General features: G+C 39.1%; 1 protein-coding gene across 1 annotated transcript; it reads left to right on the forward strand.

Moving 5' to 3' along the window:
• The first annotated feature begins 18029 nt into the window (after positions 1–18029).
• Positions 18030–19295, forward strand: LOC137259461 (uncharacterized). The gene has a single exon (XM_067797112.1). The coding sequence runs from the start codon at positions 18030–18032 to the stop codon at positions 19293–19295; it is 1266 nt and encodes a 421-aa protein (XP_067653213.1).
• The last annotated feature ends 503 nt before the right edge of the window (positions 19296–19798 follow it).

Consider the following 19798-nt stretch of genomic DNA (forward strand, 5'->3'; position numbering starts at 1 on the left):
CAATAGGTGTGTAAGTAACATGGAACATATAGAGATTTATAGTTTGTCACTTTGTTCATCTGAACTTAACGCTGCAAACATACATCACCATTCATACACATACATACTGCATGATACATTTATCATTACTCGATGCTAAACAAAGCTTCCCGTCACGTGAAGGGATAAAATATCCCGAATGTAACGCATTATATCTCAGTTACTCATTATATTGGCTGATACTTTGACCAATCGTATCGTGAGAACCTGTCACATAGGAAGGGCAAGGTGATGGGGCGTGGCCTAAATTTCTGAAGAGCACGTTTGGACACTCAAAGTGATAGGGTTGAGATTGGTTATTGGCTTTATCGTTGACCAATGGCTATGTTGTGTTTCAGCTGTATCAACTATCATGCAACAATTTGTGTATTGTAAACATAACATCAGTTACTGTAATGATGTATGAATGTATATATGCACATATATAAGACAAAGGGTCATGGGATGGGCGTCATTAAAGTTCCCGAATAGGACGTTTTGTATCTTAACTGTTCAATGTAGTCCCTGATTTGTTATCTATGACCAATCGTATCATGAGATACCTGTCGCATTGGAAATGACAGGTGATGGGGCGTGGGCTAAATTTCTGAAGAGTACGTTCGGTCACTAGACAGCTTGGATACAGATTGACTATTGGTTAGATCGTTGACCAATCGATATGCTAGATTTCGGCTTCATCACCTCTAGCTATCATGAAAAACTTTGTGTATCGTGAACATACATAATCGTAAGGATGCCTGAAATGTACACGCAGGACTAACAAATACTTTGACGAGTTTATTTTTTTCTAAGCGTTCAAAGCGCTACAGTCCGATTATTTTTACCCCGGATAACCCAATCCAATCATTGAGTAGAGATAGTATTTATTTGCGTATACTTTTTGCGCACACTACTTGTACATCAAACATAATGGCTTGCTGAACATTTCAATATAATCTGTACATTGTTATGAATAAATATCATAATTCAAGTACATGTATTATAGAATTCAAAAAAGTAAAACGATACTGATTTATTGTGATGTATACACTTGCAGTTGAATCTCAGCAAATATTTATGAAGATGGGCATACTTATATTTGTTTTGAAAGCAAACGAGGTTCAGAAGATTGACAATGGGCGTGACTCCACAAAACAGGTTGTCCAATGATGTAAGAGCGCATAAGTTTGTTTTACACTTGTCACAGGACAAAAGTTTAACTGGACATGCATTCGACTAGAGGCTGTTATGTTGAGGTTGAAAGAGGTGTTCATATATTTAGTGTTGTCTGATTGAATGATTATACGCATCAGTTCCGTAACTGATATATTCTCTTCCTTTTATTGACGATGGATCTGATACACGTGACCATTACACAGGATAAGATAATTACAGAGATCAAATACAAACGTTTCTTACACAATGCTTATGTAAATTGCATTGAAAAATCACATTTCAAATAAGCATGAAACAGCTTGAACAAAATACCCCAGTTACCTTTGTATGGTTTATGTGTACTATATATGTATATTATGAGTAGATGCAAGAGTTATCACTTCATATTCGATTATGTATTATTGTCAACTTTAAAAATCAATAGTCGCAAATGAATTAGGTCTAAATTAGTAGCTTGGTTTATTTCAAATCTACACGAACATGAGTGTAATATAATATTGCTATTTATGTCTACGATTCATTATATTAACTATTTCAATGAATGAATGAATTATTTAATTTAGAAGAAGGTTTTGTAACCTTGTCACCGTTAATTCAATCAATGTGCAAACATAGTATCTTAGTATTCACTCCCAATGACGAGTAACAAACACGTACCTCCTGAAACAACATCTGATAATCCCTTTTCTCGCAGACATGTGTTCATTTGCCTGTATAAGCCCCCGACATTGCAAGCAATTGTTATCAAAACACATTAATAGTTCTTCTGATTAACACAGAAGGTAATCTCTCTCGTAAGAAAGGCTAATCTTTGATCATTACTGCTAAATGGATTGAAATTATAGGTAATGTACGAATATAAAATGTAAAATCCCCAATATGCGGCTCTCGCTGAATAAGAGGTGCTTTTTATTACCCCCAATACGCGGCTCTCGCTGTGAGAAGCTAATTAATTTGCCGCATATATGCGGCTCTCGGCCTTAATGAGTTAAAAGGTGAGGATCCTCCGTTTTGTATCCCTTGTGATGAAAGAATCACGGTCAAGCATGTCCTGCTTGACTGTGTTGATTTTGCCATCACAAGGGACAAATATTTCAATGTGAAAACTATAAAGGATTTTTTTTATAATGTTAATCATCATTTAATAATTGAATTTTTAAAGGAAATAGAATTGCTACATAAATTCTGAATATGTATTGTACATAGATAATATGTATTTTAATCATGGTATTGTCAAATAGCATCTGCGATCGTTAGTGGCTGTACCCTCAAAGGGGGTTGAAGTAGTGCAAAATTATTGTCCTCCCGAGAGGAGTCAATTTCAAAAAATTCAAAAATTTCAAAGTCAATTTTGCCCAGCCATACTTTTTAGTCGTAGTATTTTTGTTCTTTTAACTTCTGGCTAAATCTTCATATCATCGCCAGTGGCTGTAGGGATGGTGTAAATCCAACCAGGATCCATGCAGGTAGCGAAGGCACTGTAAGTCCCCATGGACCCTCGCATAGTGATCTACATTCAGCTGCTGGTGACGTATATAGCTCGTGTTTTACCTTGTCTTGTCCCAATAGTTATATCAGTTTTACCGTTGGACACTAGTGTTACCCGCAACTGTGATATTCTAGTCGTTTTACTGTCCTTTGATGACAGATTTTTATCATATAGCCATATCCCATTTCAATTTCAAATCTGTTCTCGTCACGATATGGCTGAAATATTGCCGATGTGACGTTAAATACTAACTCACTCTCTCACTATTTTTACAGCTGAAGCTAACGCCATACTAACAGCTCTTAAATATATTGAAAGACACCCTAAACATAAACAGTATATAATCTTTTCAGACTCTCTTTCTTGCCTTCAGGCTATTAAAAATATTTCTTGTAAACATCCACTTTTAATAGAAATTATTGAATTGTATAATAAACTTGCTACTGGCCAATGCGACATCGTATTCTGTTGGTTACCCAGCCACGTTGGCATTTCTGGTAACGCAATGGCCGATCTTGCTGCGAAGGTAGCACTCAACAAATCGGTGACACCACTTCTCGTTCCATACACTGATTACAAAGCTTGCATTAGAACTTATATCCGCGATCTGATGCAGAAGAAGTGAGACGCCCATGTAGGTACAAATAAATTACATGAAATAAAACCGTATATTGGTTACACCTACTTGGGTTGTCAGTCCAGATTTGAAGAGGTTATTTTAAGACGATGTCTCATTGGCCATACTAGATATACTCATGCATACCTTTTGAAAGGTGAGGATCCTCCATTTTGTATCCCTTGTGATGAGAGAGTTACGGTCAAGCATATCCTGTTTGACTGTGTTGAATTCTCCATCACAAGGGATAAGTATTTTACAGTTAAAACCATTAAGGATCTTTTTACCAGCGTTAGGTCTCATTTAATTATTGATTTTTTAAAAGAAATTTTTGGTTGAATTTTGAAATTATGTTGTGTAAATAGATGTATTTTATTTATTGGAAGTTTGGATTGGTAACTTGAATTGTTGGTGGCTGTACCCTCAAATGGGGTTGAAGTATTGTAAAATTATTGTCCTCCTGAGAGGGTACACGTAAGTCCAAAAACATTCACAGTCAATTTAAACTTTCCACTGTTCTTAGTCGTAGTATATGTGTATTTTTAATTTTTGGCTAGATGTGTCTAAATTGCTAACAGCTGAGGGGATGATGTAAACCCAGCTAGGGTCCATGCAGGTAGCAAAGGCACTGTAAGTCCCCATGCTCCCTAGTATGGTTATCTACCTTCAGTTGCTGGCAATCTATAGCCTGGTTTTATATTGTATTTTCCGAATAGTTATATTATTTTTAACTTTCCACACTAGTTTTAATCTCATTTGTGACATTCTAGTTGTCCTTCGCTGACAGGTTTTTATACTATATATGTATTTCATTTCAGTATTAAATGCTCTCGTCACAATATAGTTGAGACATTGTCGATGTGACGTTAAATATTAACTCACTCACTCACTCAGTTATATCACTAAAACACTCAGGTCCAAGTTTTGATTCACACATAGTTTGATTTAAAGACCAGTTAGCCTTTTAAAAGTTCCATCTCATAAACGATGGAGAATCAGATGGAGTAATTTCTGAGAGGATAGTTGGGAAGTGGTCACTTCCTCAAAGGCCATTATGAACAGGCCAATCAAATTCATTGAGGATGTTAGAATCCGCAAGAGATAAATCTAGAGAAGAAAAAGTGCCAGTTGCAGGGTGCATATAGGTGCTTGAATCATCATTAAATATGCATAGATCATTATTTGAAATGAAATCTTCAAGTATTTTGCATTTAGTATTAGTGTTAGTACTGCCCCATAGTGGGTTGTGACCGTTTAGGTCACCCATAATAACACATGGCTTCGGGAGTTGGTCATAGAGTGATTGAAGATCAGTCTGTTGTAGTTTTGACGAAGGCGGAATATACAGAGAGCATAGTGTAAATGCTACTCCCAGAGTCAGTCGCACAGCAACAGCTTGTAGATTAGTTTTAAGTGTAACAGGCCTGTGAATAACATCCCGTCGTATAAGGATAGTGGAACCTCCAGTGGCCCTATCAGCTGCAGGGGAAAAAAATAATACGGTTCAAACTGACGTGAACTAAAGTTATCTGTCTGTTTCAGATATGTCTCTTGCAGACAGAACACTGATGGTGCTAAATCCTGGATTAACAACTGTAGATTTGTTCGTAGTCCTCTACAGTTCCACTGCACGATATGCTGAGATGGACCTATCTTTTAGGTGGATTAATAGGGGATATACCCCATACCCTTTTCGAGGGCGACAAGCTATGTGCCCTAGAATGGACGTTTTCAGACACGTCCATGTCCTCAAGGGATCCGTATCTGTTAAATAATCTGATTTTATCATCTGACCCCTTTGGGGCCCTGCCCCTTTGCGTTTTGAAAGAATCTGGTTTCGGTTTGGTTTTGCTTTTGAGAACTGATTGAACATTTCTCTTAGACAGAATCATTTGAGATGCCTGAGAAGATGTATCAGAAGCAGAAGATGGTTCTGATTGGGTTTGGGGCGTGTCAGGACGTTGGTTCCACAGTTTGTGTAGATATTACAGGCGGTAACATCGTAGGAGATTCGGTTTTAAGCCAAGTCAAGTTCGTTTGACAGCTATCAGATGACATGGTTACTGTGGGGGGTTTATCCGAGGTTGTTTTTGCAATGGAAGCATATACGTTTCCTTAATCTCAGAACCTAAGACAATCTTTTTTGCATCAGAGAAACTAATGTTTTGAGTACATTTGATCTTGTTGATCTCCATATGCTGTTTCCAAACTAGACAAGCTTTGGAAAAAAGATGAGTGAGCACCCGAGAAGTTGTTACATTTCATAAAGGTACTCTCGCAATCTTCTGTTGTATGTGTCTTCTCACTACAGTGAGCACATACAACTGACAATGTACAAGTACTAACACCATGACCAAATTTCTGGCATTTGAAACACCTCAAAGGATTTGGTATGTATGTGTCAACGGTCATTTTACAATATCCTGCCTTTATTGATCTGGGAGCATTAGGAGAAGGGAAAAAACCGGTAAGCATACGTCTGAACGGTTTCGTGGTTTTTTGGGTGATGTAAAACGCTTGACGTAAATGACTCCTTGGTCTTTCATTTCCGAAACAATATCAAGTTCGGACATGTCAGCGATCAATCGTGTGTTATCTTTAGTCTCCATTTCTGAAAAAAGTGGCCAGTAGTCAATTGATTTTGGATGAGTGTGGTCATCATGATCAGGGTCAGTGTCGAGAGGACGTTTTGTTTTCTTTACGGGAGTTTCGTAATCCATGTTTAGTGTTTTAAGATTCATCATCCGAGCTCCCCACCCTCCAAGGAGTATCATGAAGACAATGCTAAACGCAAGTGGGTCTCCAACTGGCAGCACCAAGGATACTCGGATGATATACTCCAGCAGAAAAACCGAAAGATTAATTCTTCCACCAGATTGGCCCATGAACCACCGCCTTCTGGGCATAAGACTCTAGGCAAGGTTCATGTCATCAAAAATCAAGTCCAATAATATTCTATGAACAAAAGGAGCCAAGACTAAAATGTAAACAATTCCAAATAAAATTCTGTGCAATGACATAAAATCCATGTACAGGGCTTGGCATGACCAGCCAATTGGTTGAACCGGGCCCATTCAACCATTCGTCTAGGTGAAGACAGGGCCGAAGTGGTGTGCTGAGCAATAGGAACACTGGTCCTGCTCCCATTGCCCTCAACCACCAGGATCCCCTCCTCCACCAACACAGGGCAAACGGGTTGGTGGACCAAATATCCCCCAGGGTCCACTACGGGGGTGTCGGCGAGCTCTTAGCATTACACAGCACCCACCACGAGGAGATGGCTCGCCACGGGTCCCAAAATCGGACGATAATTAGATGGATCCGTATGATCACGTCCAGGTTTAGGTATAGGTGTCACGCCATGAAGGAGGAAGGTTACCCTATGTAGAACTATCATCAAAATTATTTAGGAGAGTTTCCAGACAGGATTCTGGTAAATGTTTCAGGAGTTGATAATGTATGTTATCAGCTCCTGTAGCAGTGTCATGAGCTTGATCAAGAGCAGTATGGAGTTCATGAATAGAAAACGTTTCATTATAATCTTCCCCATTATCAGAATTGAAATTAATAGTTGTTTTTGATATTGCTGAAATTTAGGTATATAATTAGAAGAGGAAGAATGTTTAGCGAGAGTTTCACCCAGTGTGTTCACAATATCTGATTTATCAGTAAGTAATTGCTCTCCATATTTAAGATGATGGACAGAAGATTTAGTACCTTTACCTTTAATTTTCTGGACCATATTCCATACCTTGGACATGGGTGTCCGAGAATTTATTTTCGATACATAATGTTACCAAGATTGGCGTTTGTTCTGTTTAAAAGTACGCCGCATTTAAAGCATTTAAAGTGTTAAATTCATTTAAATCATGCACCATATGATGGCGAGGGAAATAATGTTCTGCTTTTTTCCTTGCCTCCCTTGCTTGTTAGCATTCATCGCTGAACCATGGTTTTCTTAGGTGTGGAACTACAGAGGACTTTGGTATACATTCATAAGCTATAAATTTTAGTTCATCAGAAAACCTTTTGATAGCGTCAGCAGCATCAATAAAATATTCAGGTTGAAGCCTGGCAGCACACAACGTTTCATATAAATTCCAGTTAGCCTTTTTAAAATTCCATCTTGATGGTGTTACAGATTTTAGTATAGTAGGAAAATGATCACTTCCAGAGGTCATTGTGGACTGACCATTCAAATTCATTTAGTGAGTTGGAGTCAGTTAATGACAAATCAAGACCTGTATATGTTCCTGTGCCAGGATGTAAATATGTATTTGTACCATCATTATATATACATAAATTATTATTCAAAATGAAATCCTCCAGAAGCTGACCTTTTGTATTCGTGGCTACACCACCTCAGAGTAGGTTGTGCCCATTTAGATCACCCTTGAGTGCACATGGTTTGGGCAATTGATCGTAGGGTGTTTGTAGATCAGCCTGCAAAAGAGTTGATGAATGTGGAATCTACAATGAACATAAGTGAGCGTAATGTTCAAAGTCATTCGCACAGCAACTGCTTGAAGATTAGTTTTGAGTTTAACAGGACTGTGAATAAAATCAAGTCTTACAAGAATTGAAGATCCTCCAGTGGCTCTATCACCAGGTGGGGAAAAGCGGTGATATGCATTATATTGACGTACGTTAAAAGTATTTGTCTGCTTTAGATACGTTGCTTGCAAGCAGAATGTTGATGGTGTGAAGTCTTGGACTAACAGATGAAGCTCGTTAAGATTAGTCGTTAGGCCCCTGCAATTCCACTGAATAATATATGAAGAAACTATTTCTTGGGGGAATTTATTGGGGATCTACCCCTTGATTTCCTTGAGGGCGATAAGCTATGTGCCCTAAATTGGATGTTTTCGGACACATCTATGTCCTCTAAGGATGCAAACTTATTAAAAAGTTTGACGGTGTCATTTGAACCTTTGGAGGTTCTGCTACTTTGACAATTTTGTATGTCATTTTTGATTTTGATTTTATTTTTGGTAATATATTTCCCATTATTTTGTGATTGAGGCTTAGACATAGGCTGTGATGATGAGGACGATTGTTCTTGAGAAGATGACCGTGATTGAAATGGAGCAAGTGTTTTTGGAAGTGATTTAGCGGTCTGGGTCGACTGGTTCGGTGTGTATATTTCAGGTTTCTCTGTATCCACCCATGTCAGATCAGTTTGGCACTCCATTGATGAAGTGGATGCAGTTGCTTTGTGGCTTTGTGGTAGTCTCGTAACTGAGGCATAAGAAGCGGTCTGGTCTGTTGGGGAAAGAACAAGTTTCTTGGCATCAGCAAAACTAATATTTTGCGTGAATTTAATTTTGTTTATTTCCATTTGTTGAATCCAGATGGGACATTGTTTCGAGAAAGATGAATGTGTCCCAGAGCAGTTTGCACATTTTTAATTGCAATCCTCAGTAACATTAGTTTTCTCACTGCAATGAGCGCATGTTACCGAGTTATTACAGGTAGTGCCACCGTGTCCATACTTTTGACAGTTGAAACAGTGAGTGAGTGAGTGAGTGAGTGAGTGAGTTAACATTAACGTCACATCGGCAGTATTGCAGCCATATCGTGACGAGAGCATTCTTAAAAAAGGAATCTATGTATATGATAAAAACCTGTCGACGAAGGACAGTAAAACAACTAGAATATCACAATAAGAAATAAAACTAGCGTGAAAAGTTAAAACTAATATTCCTATTCAGACAATACAATATAAAAACAGGCTATATAGATCACCAACAACTGAAGGTAGATCACCATACTAGGGGCCATGGGGACTTACAGTACTTCTGCTACCTGCATGGTCCCTAGCTGGATTTACATCATCCCCTCAGTTGATGGTGATTGTAAGCAAGATTAGCCACAAATTAAAATGACATATTCTACGGCTAAGACAAAATGGAAGATCAAATCCTCTCAGGAGGACAATAATTTTACAGTGCTTTACTCCCCCCCCCCCCCCTCGAGGATACAGCCACTAACACTCTAAGTTACTAATTCAAACTTCCAAGCATAAAATATTCATCTATTTACAATTCATTTAGCAAATCTAATTCTTTTAAAAATGCAATAATTAAATGAGAGCTAACAGAATTAAAAAGATCCTTCAAAGTTCGTGAATTAAAATATTTATCCCTTGTGATGGAGTATTCAACACAGTCAAGCAGGACATGCTTGACTGTGATTCTTTCATCACAAGGGATACAAAATGGAGGATCCTCACCTTTCAATAGGTATGCATGAGTACATCTAGTATGGCCAATACGACATCGTCGTAAAATAACTTCTTCAAATCTGGACTGACAACCCAAGTAGGTATAACCAATATTAGGTTTTATCTCATGTAATTTACTTATACGCACTTGGGTGTCCCACTTCTTCTATCAGATCACGGATATAAGATCTAATGGTGGCCTTGTAATCACTGTAAGGAATACGCAGTGGTGTCACAGATTTGTTGAGTGCTGCTTTAGCAGCAAAGTCAGCCAATGTGTTAACTGAGATCCCTACATGGCTGGGTAACCAACAGTAGACGATGTCGTATTGGCCAGTTGCAAGATCAGTATACAATTCAATAATTTCTATTAAAAGTGGATGTTTACAGGAAATATTTTTAATAGCCTGAAGGCAAAAAAGAAAATCGGAATAGATTATATCTTATTTGCGTTTGGGATGTCTTTGAATATATTTGAGAGCTGTTAATATGGCGTTAGCTTCTGCTGTGAAAATAGAACTATTATCTGGTAATCTAGAAGATGTTGTGGATCCAATGACAGCTGCACAAGCCACTGCGCCACCGTCCTTGGATCCATCTGTAAATAAGGGTTTGTAATTTTATGTACATTTATGTTTTAATCGATGATATTCTTGTTTATATTGTAATTCATTTGTTTCTGATTTTTTAAATGATGTTAATGTTAGGTCCACTTGTGGCCTAACAAATGGCCAAGGAGGAGAAGAAAGAAGACGGGAAGGCGATATACTTTTCAGCTCAATACCGGCCGAAGAATTAAATGGTTTAAGTCTGTGCCCAAGAGGTGGAACAAGAGAAGACTTTTCGTTAAACAAATCCTCATAAAGGGGATTAAACACACAGTTTTAGTCAGGGTTAGATTCATTAGAATATATTTTAGTAACATATTGTAAAGACAATTTTATAAGACTTTGAGTAAGAGATAGTTCATCGGCCTCAACGTAGAGAGTATCAATAGGTGAAGTCCTGAAAGACCCAAGACAAAGTCTTAAGCCTTGATGGTGGACAGAATCAAGAAGTTTAAGGTTGCTTTTGCAGGCTCCACCATATACGATGGAGCCATAATCGAGTTTCGAGCGGACAAGTGATCGATATAGGTGTAAGAGGGTTGCTTGATCACCTCCCCACTTTGAATTGGAAACAACTTTCAACAAGTCAAGAGCCTTCAGGCATTTAGTTTTAAGGGACTTAATAAGAGGCAGAAATATTAAATGGAGGTCACAGATTAGGCCAAGGCCTCCTTTACAACTTTGATGGGAGTGCCATCTAGAGATAGTTCAGGGTCCTTATGTGGCTTATATTTTCTGCAAAAATGTAAACAATTAGTTTTGGATTTAGAAAATTTAAAGCCGTTTTCAAGACACCATTTATTTATTTTGTTTAAACAAAGCTGCAGCTGCCGTTCAATAGTATGCATATTTGTCCCACGGCAAGAAATATTAAAATCATCCACAAATAACGATCCATCAATTGAATCGTTTCAAACTTTTGATAAACTATTTATCTTTATGATAAAAAGTGTGACAGACAAAATACTGCCTTGTGGAACACCCTGATCCTGATTATAATGATCAGACAGGGTAGAACCCACTCGAACTTCAAACTGTCTTTCATTTATTAAGTTGGCTATAAATTGAGGTCCCGTGTGGACCCGGGACAGAATGTTTCCACAGCACCCCATTGCTTGTCGTAAGAGGCGACTAAATTGGGCAACCTGTTTGCCGTGGGTTGCGTCCCGTGTCGGTGGAAGAAGGAATCCTGGTGGTTGAGGGCAATAGGGGCCTGGAACCGTGTTCCTGTTGCCTAACACATCACTTTGGCCCTGACTTCACCTAGACGGGTGGTAGAACTGGCCCGGTTCTATCAATCGGCTGGTCACGCTATGCCCTGCGCATGGTCATGTTGACAATATATATCCCTTACATTGTATTTTGACTCTGAATATTGAGGGTATTCTATTGTAAATGACATTTGCCTAGAGTCCTATGCCCTAAGACGGTGGCTCATGGGCCAATCTGGTGATATTGACCCCTGAATTCTATGTTTCTTGAGAAATGTGTCATTGGCCAAACCAACCTGGCATATGTTCTTTCAGATATCATGGCTATTCATGTCTTTATTCACTGGAGTATAACACCTCTGTAGCCTCTGTGGTACAGGCTGGTTTCAACTGTAATGTCGTCCTTGTTGACACTCGATGGCGGGTGAGGAGCAGAGTTGTCGAATGTATTTATCCCATCATGTCACTCCACATTCACTCTGGTTCTGCAAAAGCTAACAAACGTCGACATGTTGATTCTGATGATGAAATATCGACTGAAAAATCTGATTCTTGGCCTAGGTTTATCGTTGTTGCTTCTGCTGACGGTACCCCACAGAAACTCAACCCATTTGCTATCTCCAAGGGTATTGAAGGTGCTTGCGGAGAAGTGAAAAATGTCACCTGCCTTCCAAATGGTTCATTTTCAGTTGAATGTGCTCCGAGGCAACAATCTGTCAATCTCCTAGGTGTTAAGCAGTTTGTTAATACACAGGTTGTCGTATCAGTGCACAGAACATTGAACTCAAGTAGAGGAATCGTTCGAGATCGGGCGAAATGTCTTTCGTTTATGAGTGAGGAGGAAATTGTAGCTGAACTGAAAACCCAAGGTGTTACAGCTGTGAAGCGTTTTACCAAAAAGCAAGACAACACTATAATACAGACAAATACCTACCTGTTTACATTTAACTGTCCGACCATTCCAAAGTCTATTAAAGCTGGTTACTTCAACATTGCAGTGGACGCATACATGCCTAATCCATTCAGATGTTACAAATGTCAAAGGTTTGGGCATGGTGCGAAGTCTTGTCAGGCAAAGAGTTCTGTTTGCTACCGTTGCGGTGGCACTCATGAAAGTTCTGAATGCACAAATGAATCATACAGTTGTGTCAACTGTGGCGGGGTGCATGCAGCCTCATCTAAATCTTGCCCTGTCTTTGAACGAGAATCCAAAATACTGAAAATTAAACATACAAACGATGTTTCTTACCACGAAGCTAAACGGTTAGTTTCTGTTTCATCTCAGACTTCGTCTATTACTTACTCAGCTGTAGTTTCCTCTCCTCCTCTACCTGTTGTCAAACCTTCCAGAGTTTCTACTCAATGCCAAACGTCGATCAGTTGGGTGAATGATGATCAGATCATTCTGGAACAAGTTTCTTCTGAAGCAGACACATCAGTAACCGAAACACAAACAAATGTCCAACTGACACAACACTCAGAATCAGACAATGTTACAAGAGAAACTCCCTCGCAATTGTCGAAGACAGAAAAGAAACAAATGAGAAGACAGACTAGGGCCATACAAAACTTGGAAGTGCATTCTTCTCCCTCAGGCCCTGCTTCGGTTCAGTGAGTGAGTGAGTTAACATTTAACGTCACATCGGCAGTATTGCAGCCATATCGTGACGAGAGCATTCTTAAAAAAGGAATCTATGTATATGATAAAAACCTGTCGACGAAGGACAGTAAAACAACTAGAATATCACAATAAGAAATAAAACTAGCGTGAAAAGTTAAAACTAATATTCCTATTCTGACAATACAATATAAAAACAGGCTATATAGATCATCAACAACTGAAGGTAGATCACCATACTAGGGGCCATGGGGACTTACAGTACTTCTGCTACCTGCATGGTCCCTAGCTGGATTTACATCATCCCCTCAGTTGATGGTGATTGTAAGCAAGATTAGCCACAAATTAAAATGACACATATTCTACGGCTAAGACAAAATGGAAGATCAAATTTGACTTCAAATGTTTTGGGACTTACGTATCCTCTCAGGAGGACAATAATTTTACAGTGCTTTAACCCCCCTCGAGGATACAGCCACTAACACTCTAAGTTACTAATTCAAACTTCCAAGCATAAAATATTCATCTATTTACAATTCATTTAGCAAATCTAATTCTTTTAAAAATGCAATAATTAAATGAGAGCTAACAGAATTAAAAAGATCCTTCAAAGTTCGTGAATTAAAATATTTATCCCTTGTGATGGAGTATTCAACACAGTCAAGCAGGACATGCTTGACTGTGATTCTTTCATCACAAGGGATACAAAACGGAGGATCTTCGCCTTTTAATAAATACTCGTGAGTATACCTCGTATGGCCAATGCGACATCGTCGCATAATGACCTCCTCAAATCTGGACTGACAACCCAAGTAAGTATAACCGATATAAGGTTTTATTTCATGTAATTTATTTATACCTACTTGGGTGTCCCACTTCTTCTGCATCAGATCACGGATATAAGATCTTATTGCAGCTTTATAATCTGAGTATGGAATAAGAAGTGGTGTTACAGATTTGCTGAGTGCTGCTTTAGCAGCAAGATCGGCCATTGTGTTACCAGAAATGCCAACGTGACTAGGTAACCAACAAAGAACAATGTCGCACTGGCCAGTAGCAAGATTATTGTACAATTCAATAATTTCTATCAAAAGTGGATGTTTACAAGAAATATTTTTAATACCCTGAAGGCAAGAGAGAGAGTCTGAATAGATTATATACTGTTTATGTTTAGGGTGTCTTTGAATATATTGAAGAGCACTTAATATGGCGTTTGCTTCTGCAGTAAAAATAGAGCTGTTATCGGGAAGTCTAGAAGATATTGTTCTCGATCCAATGACAGTGGCACAAGCTACTGCACCACCGTCCTTGGATCCATCTGTAAATAAGGGTTTGTAATTGCTATATTTATGTTTTAATTGATTATATTCTTGTTTATATTGTAATTCATTAGTTTCTGATTTGTTAAATGAAGTTAATGTTAGGTCAACTTGTGGCCTAACCAACTGCCAAGGAGGAGAAGAAAGGAGACGGGAGGGAGCTATGTTTTCCAACTCAATTCTGGCCGAAGAAAGAAAGGGTTTAATTCTGTGTCCTAGAGGTGGAACAAGAGAAGACCTCTTGTCATACAAATTTTCATAAAGCGGATTGAACACACAGTCATAGGCTGGGTTAGATTTATTAGAATATAGTTTAGTAATGTATTGTAAAGACAATTTTATACGGCGTTGTGAAAGTCTTAGACCTTGGTGATGGACAGAATCTAATAGTTTGAGGTTGCTTTTACAGGCTCCACCATACACAATGGAGCCATAATCAAGTTTGGATCGTACCAATGATCTGTATAAGTGAAGGAGGGTAACTTGATCCCCTCCCCACTTTGAATTTGAAACAACCTTTAACAAATCTAGTGCCTTCAGACATTTAGCTTTAAGGGATTTAATGTGTGGCAAGAAGGGTAAATGAGAATCGAAAATTAAACCCAGGAACTTGGCCTCCTTTACAACCTTGATGGGAGTGCCACTTAAAGATAGTTCAGGGTCCTTATGCGGCTTATATTTTCTACAAAAATGTATGCAATTAGTTTTGGATTTAGAAAATTTGAAGCCATTTTCAAGACACCATTTATTTATTTTGTTCAAACATAACTGCAGTTGTCTTTCAATAGTGTGCATATTTTTTCCACGACAAGAAATATTAAAATCATCCACAAATAATGATCCATCAATTGAATCATTTAAAACCTTGGATAAACTGTTGATCTTAATACTAAACAAAGTGACAGACAAAATACTACCTTGAGGGACACCCTGATCCTGATTATAATGATCAGACAGGGTAGAACCTACTCGGACTTGAAATTGCCTGTCTTTTAAAAACTCTGATATAAAAAGAGGCAAACGACCTCTCAATCCAAATTCATGTAAATCCCTCAAAATACCATGCTTCCAGGTCGTATCATAAGCTTTCTCAAGATCAAAGAAAATTGATACAGCATGTTGTTTATTTACGATTGCATTTTTCACGAAGGATTCTAAGCGTACCAAATGATCAATGGTACTGCGATTTTTCCTGAAACCACACTGAATATTTGTAATGAGATTATTGGTTTCAAGATACCAAACTAATCTATTATTCACCATACGTTCCATGGTTTTACAGACACAGCTAGTGAGAGATATCGGTCTGTAATTCGACGGATCTGTATGATCCCTGCCAGGTTTTGGTATTGGGACTACAATGGCATTACGCCACGAAGGAGGAAATGCTCCAGACGTCCATATTTTGTCAAATATATCTAAAAGTGTGACCAGACATGGTTCAGGCAAATGTTTCAGTAGCTGATAATGAATATTGTCATCACCTGCTGCAGTGTCATGAGCTTGGTCAAGAGCTGTATATAACTCATGTAATGAGAAAACTTCATTATAATCTTCACCATTATTTGATTCGAAATTAAGTTTTTTCTTTTCCTGTTGTTTCTGATATCTCTGAAACTCAGGGACATAATTTGCCGATGAAGAATTTTTGGCAAGTGTTTCGCCAATTTTATTTGCAATATGAGACTTGTCAGTAATTAAATTATCACCATCTTTGAGATGGTGAACTGAAGATTTAGAACCTTTACCTTTAATTCTTTGAACCATGTTCCATACCTTGGACATTGGCGTGCGCGAATTAATCCTGGAAACGTAGTTCCTCCAAGATTGCCGTTTGTTGTGTTTGAAGGTACGACGGGCTTTCGCATTGAGGATTTTAAACTTATTGAAGTTGTGGACAGTTGGATGATAGCGGAAATAATTTTCCGCCTTTTTCCTCGCTTTTCTGGCTTGCCTACAATCGGAATTGAACCATGGTTTCTGTACATGTGGAGCAGTAGAAGACCTAGGTATACACTCATCAGCTATTTCATTTAAAGCGTCAGAAAAAAGCCGAATAGGATCAGTTACTTCACTGAAACACTGCGGCCGTAGTTTAGATGTGCATAACGTTTTAAATAACGACCAGTCTGCCTTGGAAAAATTCCATCTTGTATAAGATGGAGAATCAGATGGATTAGTTGCTGTTAAGATAGTTGGAAAGTGGTCACTTCCACAGAGGTCATTGTGGACTGACCACTCAAATTCATTTAGTAGAGAAGGGTCTGCAAGAGACAGATCCAGAGAAGAGTAGGTGCCAGTTGCAGGGTGCAGATAAGTGCTTGAATCATCATTGTATATACACAAGTCATTATTGGCTATGAAATCTTCCAGTATTTTACCTTTTGAGTTTGTGTTTGTACCACCCCAAATCGGGTTATGTCCATTGAGATCACCCATTAAAATACAAGGTTTAGGAAGTTGGTCATAGAGAGCTTGAAGATCAGACTGCTGGAGTGCTGAAGAAGGTGAAATATATAAAGAGCATAGTGTAAAGGTAACGTGAAGAGTTAGTCTCACTGCAACAGCTTGGAGACTAGTTGTGAGTGTTACAGGGCTATGGATAACACCCTGTTTTACAAGAATTGAAGACCCTCCAGTGGCCCTATCACCTGGAGGTGAAAAACAATTATATGAAGTGAACTGACGTAGATCAAAAGCGTCTGTCTCCTTCAGATAGGTTTCCTGGAGACAGAAAGCGGATGGTGCAAAATCCTGGACAAGTAGCTGTAACTCGTTGAAATTGGTCCTTAGGCCTCTACAGTTCCACTGTACAATATTTTTGCAATGGATTATCGTTTGGGCGGGTTGATTGGGGATCTACCCCGTACTTTTTTTGAGGGCGACAAGCTGTGTGCCCTTGATTGGACGTTTTCGGACACGTCCATGTCCTCAAGTGATCCGTATTTATTATAAAGCTTAATTCTGTTTTCAGACCCTTGTGGGGCTCTGCCACTTTGCTTTTTTGAAGAATCAGGCATAGGTTTAGTTTTTCCTTTAGGAATTTGTTGGACATTTGACAAAGATTGAGACCTTGCAGGTGGCTGTGATGATGAATCCGAAGCTGGCCCTGATTGACTTTGCGACATGCGAGGAAGTGGCTCAGCGGTCTGAGTAGAAATAGCGGGTGAAAAAACCTCTGGGGAATCAGTGTGCACCCAAGTCAAGTTTGTTTGAGCAGCTGAAGAAGACGTAGAAGCCTTAGAGGATGGTTCAGATGATGGTTTTGTTTTAGAAGCATATGTTTCTTGTGGATCGCATCTTTGAACAAGTTGTTTCGCTTCGGCAAAGCTGATATTTTGAGGCACCCACTTTGGCCCTGACTTCGCCTAGACGGGTGGTTGAATGGGCCCGGTTCAACCAATCGGCTGGTCATGTCGAGCCCTGTGCATTACTTGTAATTGCACAAAAAACTTATATTCTGAATGAACTGTATTGTTACTTTTAGGCTTCGACTCTTTTTATTTGTCAAACTTTACTTGAGTAGAAATATGTCACATATAAATTTGCCTAGAGCCTTACATGCCCAGAAGGCGATGGCTCATGGGCCAATCTGGTAGGATTTATCTTTTTGGGATATTTTCCTGCTTGAGTATACCCTCCTAGTATCCTTGGTGCCGTGTGCTGGAGACCCGCATACAGTAGGCACTGTCCTCGTTGACACTCCATGGTGGGTGGGGACCTAGGAGGGTGAATCATATTCAATACCACCATGGCACCCCCACTGAAAAAACGTTCGTATGAATCTGATGATTCAGTATCTTCTGAGGATGAAATTCAAGAAGTTCTCCCAAATCCTGATCATTGGTCACGCTTTTTGGTCATGTCAGCACCAAATGATGGTCCACTAAAATTGAATCCTTTTGCCATTTCCAAAGGTATAGAAGGTTTAGCTGGCGATGTCAAAGAAATCAAGAAGCTACGTTCTGGATCTCTTCTGATCGAGTGTAAAAAGAAAAGCCAGTCACAAATACTTCTTTCAACCAAATCACTGGCTAATGTTCCTGTGGAGGTGTCCCCTCACAGAACACTCAATAGTTGTAAAGGCATTGTCCGTGATGTGGGACGTTGCCTTTCAGATATGGATGAGAGTGACATCATTTCAGAATTACGCTCACAAGGTGTAACTGCTGTTAAGCGGTTCACTTACAAAAGAGAAAATGACATCGTAAAGACCAATACCTATTTATTTACATTTGGTCTTCCAACACGTCCGGAATCATTGAAGGCTGGTTATTGCCACTTAAGGGTTAATACTTACATCCCAAATCCCCTGAGGTGCTACAGATGTCAGAAATATGGCCATGGTTCTAAATCATGCCGTAGTCCGGCTGCTTGTCATCGATGTGGAGGCACCTGTGAAGATGGCAAACTCTGTGATAAACCTCCAGCGTGTGTAAACTGCTCTGGAAATCATCCTTCGTCGTCCAGAACATGCCCTACATGGGAACTCCAGTCAAAAATTTCGAAAATAAAACATGAACGAAATGTCTCTTTCCTAGAAGCAAGGAAACTTGTACTAGCTCTTGAAAAACCAGGCCAATCTTATGCAGCTGCTGCTTCAGTCTCAATTCCAACTTCTAGATCGGTTTCATATCAGTCCGTATGTTGTCAAACTGATTATACATGGATGGAATCCTCTGCTCCGATCCTCATTACATCTCCTCGGCAGTCATCTAGTTCTTCATCTCAAACGGATGATCCATCTACAGTTGTCTCACACTCGCCGATGACTTCAACAGTGAACCTGCAGTCGGTACCGAAACCATCGTCTGATTTGAAAACGACAACCAAAAAATCTGACCATTCTAATCGTTCTGATCGTATTCCAAAGGGTCAGCGTGACCCTGTACGGATACAGAATCGTTTTCAAACCTTAGAGGACATGGATGTATCTCCTCTCCCTCATCGGCGCACCACCAGTAAGTCGCCTAGAAAAGGGAAACACAGATCCCCTGTACAACCACCTTTAACATGAGCGTTTCTAGTTCAATTATTCAGTGGAATTGCAGAGGTCTTAGGACCAATCTCAATGATTTGCATTTATTGATACAAGATTATAAGCCATCAGCAATATGTCTGCAGGAGACTTACCTTAAAGAAACTGATAACTTTGATTTACGTCAGTACAGTACCTACAATTCCTTCTCCCCATCAGGGACTAAAGCTACTGGTGGATCTTCAATTTTAGTTCGACAGGGTGTGATTCATAGCCCTGTTTTACTTCATACCAATCTTCAGGCTGTTGCAGTTAGAATAACGCTGCACATTGTTTTTACTTTGTGCTCTCTTTACATTCCCCCAACATCGTTGCTTCAATTAACTGATCTTCAAGCACTTTACGACCAACTTCCAAAGCCCTGCATCATTATGGGTGATCTCAATGGTCATAACCCACTATGGGGTAGTGTGCATACAAGCAATAAAGGAAGGTTACTTGAAGAGTTCATTTCAAATAATGATTTATGCATCTATAACGAT

This window comes from Haliotis asinina, chromosome 13 (assembly GCF_037392515.1).
Source record: "Haliotis asinina isolate JCU_RB_2024 chromosome 13, JCU_Hal_asi_v2, whole genome shotgun sequence".
Taxonomy (NCBI): domain Eukaryota; kingdom Metazoa; phylum Mollusca; class Gastropoda; order Lepetellida; family Haliotidae; genus Haliotis; species Haliotis asinina.

Bases quoted from the DNA above. Each gene is read 5' to 3' on its own strand.
- LOC137259461 (XM_067797112.1), top strand. From the start codon at position 18,030: ATGGCACCCCCACTGAAAAAACGTTCGTATGAATCTGATGATTCAGTA.